The sequence below is a fragment of the Grammomys surdaster genome, unplaced genomic scaffold (genome assembly GCF_004785775.1).
Source record: "Grammomys surdaster isolate TR1022 unplaced genomic scaffold, NIH_TR_1.0 137, whole genome shotgun sequence".
NCBI classification, from domain to species: Eukaryota; Metazoa; Chordata; class Mammalia; order Rodentia; family Muridae; genus Grammomys; species Grammomys surdaster.
This window is the reverse complement of record NW_021604595.1, coordinates 8527478-8531899: the sequence shown is the minus strand read 5'-3', so window position 1 is coordinate 8531899 and position 4422 is coordinate 8527478. Positions and strand designations below refer to the sequence as shown.

At 41.1% G+C, this 4422-nt stretch overlaps 1 protein-coding gene across 2 annotated transcripts in view; it reads left to right on the top strand.

Annotated features, from left to right (window-relative positions):
* Tmem170b (transmembrane protein 170B) overlaps positions 1–3181 on the top strand; it is a 32921-nt gene extending 29740 nt beyond the window's left edge. For both annotated transcript variants that reach the window (XM_028763239.1, XM_028763238.1), the window contains one exon: positions 648–3181. In XM_028763239.1, coding sequence (XP_028619072.1) covers positions 648–778 — 131 coding nt within the window. In that variant the 3' untranslated portion in view covers positions 779–3181. The remainder of the gene's footprint in view (positions 1–647) is intronic.
* The last annotated feature ends 1241 nt before the right edge of the window (positions 3182–4422 follow it).

The window sequence follows — 4422 nt, the reverse complement described above, 5'->3', positions numbered from 1 at the left end:
CCTCCCCTTCTCCTTTCTCTTACTTTCTTTTCTTCTGCCTGCCCTCCCTCCCTTTCTCCTTTCCTTCTAACCTCCCTCCCTTCCTCCCTCCCTACTTCCTTCCTTGTGGTTTTAAGGCCCTCTCTCATAATATACTGAACCCATTCACTTGGTTTCCAAGTTTACAGTTGTGGTTTTATTTGTAGCATTTTCTTCTTCCCTGAGGCATGCTGTGAGGTAGGAGCAGGCTGCCTATTGCAGTGAGTTGAGTTGTGAGGCACTTGTAAGGCCCTCCTGCTGTAGCTGCTGGCTAGAATTGGTGTACGTACTGGAGCCAGCACCTATTTCTTCCTATTTCTTCCTAGTATGTATTTTAAGGGGATGAGGGTATATTCTGGAGTGAGTTGTTATTGGAACTATCCTTACATTAAAGGTGATGAGAGCATGAATCGTGAACTCTAGCTTTCCGTTGAAAGCACCATTCTTGAATTGAGAGGTTCTGTGGTGTCTGGTAAGGGTAACTTTACCAGCCGTGTGGAGAAGTACATACTCTCTCAGGTGAAGATGTGCCGAGCTATTCTGTTTGGGTAAACTGAACGGTGACTTGCGGCAGCCGTGTGTCAGGTGGTGCCCTGGATGACTCTGTGCTCCGTTTCCCTTCCTCCCAGGTGCAGCAGTGGCCGGCATCTACAGAGTGGCTGGGAAGAACATGGCCCCCCTGGAAGCCCTGGTGTGGGGCGTGGGGCAGACTGTACTGACACTTATCATCTCCTTTTCAAGGATCCTCGCGACACTCTGAGTTCTGAGGGAATGTCTTCTTCACTAAGGAAATGGATGTACAGATTCCCGGAAATGTATTGTTAACCAGCTGAAATGAAATGGTACAAGCAGGGACCCAGGAAGTCAACACCTAGGGCAGACCTTGAGCTGTGTGGAAAGCCTGCCCTCTGGCGTCCAAGCGATTGCACTACCGCACTGCACCTCATGTGCCTCCATCCCGGGCAAGGTGCACAAGACTCTGAAGCTGCAAGAAGAAGCACCTTGTTTAGCTGCCGATCAGGTTAACATTGGTGTTGAAGTCATCATTCTCAACAGTGTTGTGTTCAGTTACAGGAGCGTTTTGAGAAATTGATCTATGTGCCAAACTTTCCTTTCTTTTAACATTGATCATGTGACAGTTTGCAAGTGTAGATGTAGGTGAGTGTTGTCAGTGTACTTGACGTGGATTCAGGTCATGTCAGGCTTTGTTTTGTCACGTTAAATCCCATATGAATGTCGGATGGTGGGCTTTCAGTACTAAGGAAGTGTTTGCTTTGTGAAGCTGAGTATTCCTGGGACTTGGGGCTTTAATATGTCTGTGTGTTGTTATTTAATTTATGTGAAAACCACTAGTCTCCTTAACGGAGGACTAGCTGAGCTGTTCTACGGACTCAGATAGACTTGTAGGGTGCATACGTTTCAGTAACCTACACCTTTCATAGTTTCTCTCATATCATATTCTACTTACATGGATCAAACCTTTATGAGTCAGACATATTGTCACTTGTGTGTCATAAAAACATAATTTACATTTTTCTTATAAATTTTGTAAGGAAAAGTCTGAGATGCATGTTGCATTCTTTAACCCTTCTGAAGGTTTTTGCCTCCTCTGTCACGGAGCACAAACCTTCCAGTTCATCGCAGTGAGATTGTGTGTGCTGTGTACGTGTCTTGGACGTCTCTGATTCTGGAGTACTAACTGCTTAGAGAGTGGCCTAAATTAGGCTCTGAGGTTAAGAATGCTTCATTTATAGAAAAACAGTAAGTACCTGACATAGGAAGAGCAGTAAACTGTCTCACTCTGTGTGGCAGGGCTAGAATTACACTTGGCAAGACTGGGGCACTGAGTGGGTCGTTTTCAAGTTGTCAGTTTGTCTGAGTATAGCAAGACAGTGCAGAACCTTTATCTAAGTGGGATGTTAGTCGTATGATTTAAGTTTGTGTTTCTAAGTTATTACCTGAGTCACATTCATTAACAGTAGAAATATACTTTGTTTATAAAAACTTTAGGAGGTTTAGAAAAACACACAGTTGTTTATTACAAATGCTAGAAGTTGGGAAAGTATAGTCCCTGGTTGAACTCTGTGTGTGTGTGTGTGTGTGTGTGTGTGTGTGTGTGTGTGTGTGTTAACCAGTTTTAATTACAAATATGCTAGCTTAAGGGAAGATCCATTGTAGAAATTATGAATTTATAGGTAATCTAAAATATAGTATAGCACCTTGAGCTCTTTAACTTAATTTGGTTTAAGACTTTTATTATCCATACCCCCTTTTCTCTAACAAAAAGAATATATTATCAGCCTTTGGAGGAGCTGCTTTTGCCAGTGCATCAGCCAACTTAGACTTACTAATAATGTGACTTGGACATTTAACAACCCAAAAGTCAACCAATAAGCAAACCTTAGAGATGTCAGAGAACAAGTCTGAAATTGATTTCTTCCGTTGTCCAGGCCTACTGTTCTTCCCACTCATTCTTTGTATTCTTGCTGTTTTCTAAACTTAAACTAAATAAGCATCTTTTCCAGATAACCCTGATTCTCCTCTCCTGTTTGGCTGGCTTCTGCTCTTGTCAGCAACTCAGAACTTTGTGTGCCAGCGTGAGACTTACTGTCACTGACATTGCCTGTGTACAGAACAAATATTTATTTTAACATGGTTATTTTATGATCTAAGAAAATTATCGTGTTGAAGTAATATGGAGCCCATTGTTCAAATCTAAAACTAACTGAAAATTAACTTGACACATGGAATATGTGAATGAACGGACCAAAGAGATTTGAGCTTGTTTGTGCTCTAGGATGAAAGTCTAAAAGGGTTAATTACCACTTTATCGACTGTCCTACAGTCATCTCATTGTCAAGCTAATTTGCATTAAGAATTGTGTTTGTGTGTGCGTGTGCACTTTTAATTTGAGGAGCATTTTTAGTTTCTTCAGTTATTTCTATTGGGATTTTGTGTAACTATCACTCTTGGTATTTTGAAATACAGTTGTGTAGTGTGGATTTATGAAACTGTCTATATATCTATTTATATGGTGAAATTTTCAAGAAGCTGTTTCTTATAGAGACAAAGTGTTTAATGATATATATATATACACACAAGTATATCATTATATACATATATAGATAGCTATATATGAATACAGTCTGATTGGAAAGCTTTCTTTGATGAGCATTTTCCTGTTCTTCTGGAGAAGTTGGATATATTGTTCAGTTAAATGATCCTTTAAATAGACTGGAGAGTATCTAAGGTTTTTGCTGGAGACCCCTGTTTTGGACCTGACAGAAGCCCTCACTGACGTAGTTAGTTCCATTTCCTTAAAAACTCAGCCATGGATTAGCAGTACATTTTTGGTTTTAGCACCACAGCCTCATGTAAGCTAAGAGTGAAGCCTGATAAATGTTCCCAGGAAGGAGGTGCAGGACATGGGCCCTGACACAGTTTTGTTGGCTTCTCAGGAGACAGAGTTAACTTACATCCTCCCTGCAAATCATCCAGTGTGAAAGTCTTACCCAGGATCCTTGTTCAGTATTTGCAACACAGAATTCCATGACTCCTTTTCTAAGGCTTCAGGGGGTTTGTTTGTGAAAGAAGGGAAATAAAGTATGTTGTGAAGAACAAGGGAATGCTGTAGGAAACAGTGCTTCCAGCACCTTCCATTTGCACTGCAGAAAGCTGGGTGGCCTCTTTGAGATGCCCAGGCTGGTACTTGCTACCTGGCTCAGTTTGCTGAGTTCTGTTTTGTGTGTTAGGATCTCCTGTGTACTAGGATGGCTAAAATAGGATTCAATCCTTCAGAGTCTACCAGGAACTGGACAGACAATTTCAAACCCTAAAAACGGTTGGGATAGTTCCTTATTGCTTCCTGAGACTCACCCTTTCTCCCTCACACGACCTCATTTTTCTTTTTCCATTTCATCCTCTGAATTGAACATTTCAATGTCTTACATGTTGCTATGAACTAGGGAACAAGGACCAGACTCTAAGCCAGTGGGGACAGGCTGGAGTCCATGCTCTGTCACTTGGTTCACTTTGGTCTGAGCATCATTTAACCACTCATAGCTTCAGGTCTCACTTCGAATTAATTAATACCTCCTGTAGGTAAACAGTATGTGTCTGACAGTAAGTGCTCGAGTCAGTCAGTAGAATTCTAACTTTGTATTTGCCATACCCATTGAGATGGACTTTTGTGAAATTCACCATCATCCGTTTCTAATTTTTTCTGAAAAATTTAAGAAAAAAACCTTTTCATATAATTTTACATTTATCACCTCCTTTTGCCTCTTAAAGTCAACAGATAACTTTTCTAAGGAGACTTTGGGGAGTTGATGGTTGTAGGTGTGAAGGGTGAACAGGAATACAGGAATACATTGCAGGTTCTGGTCACCACTGGTTAATGTAGAA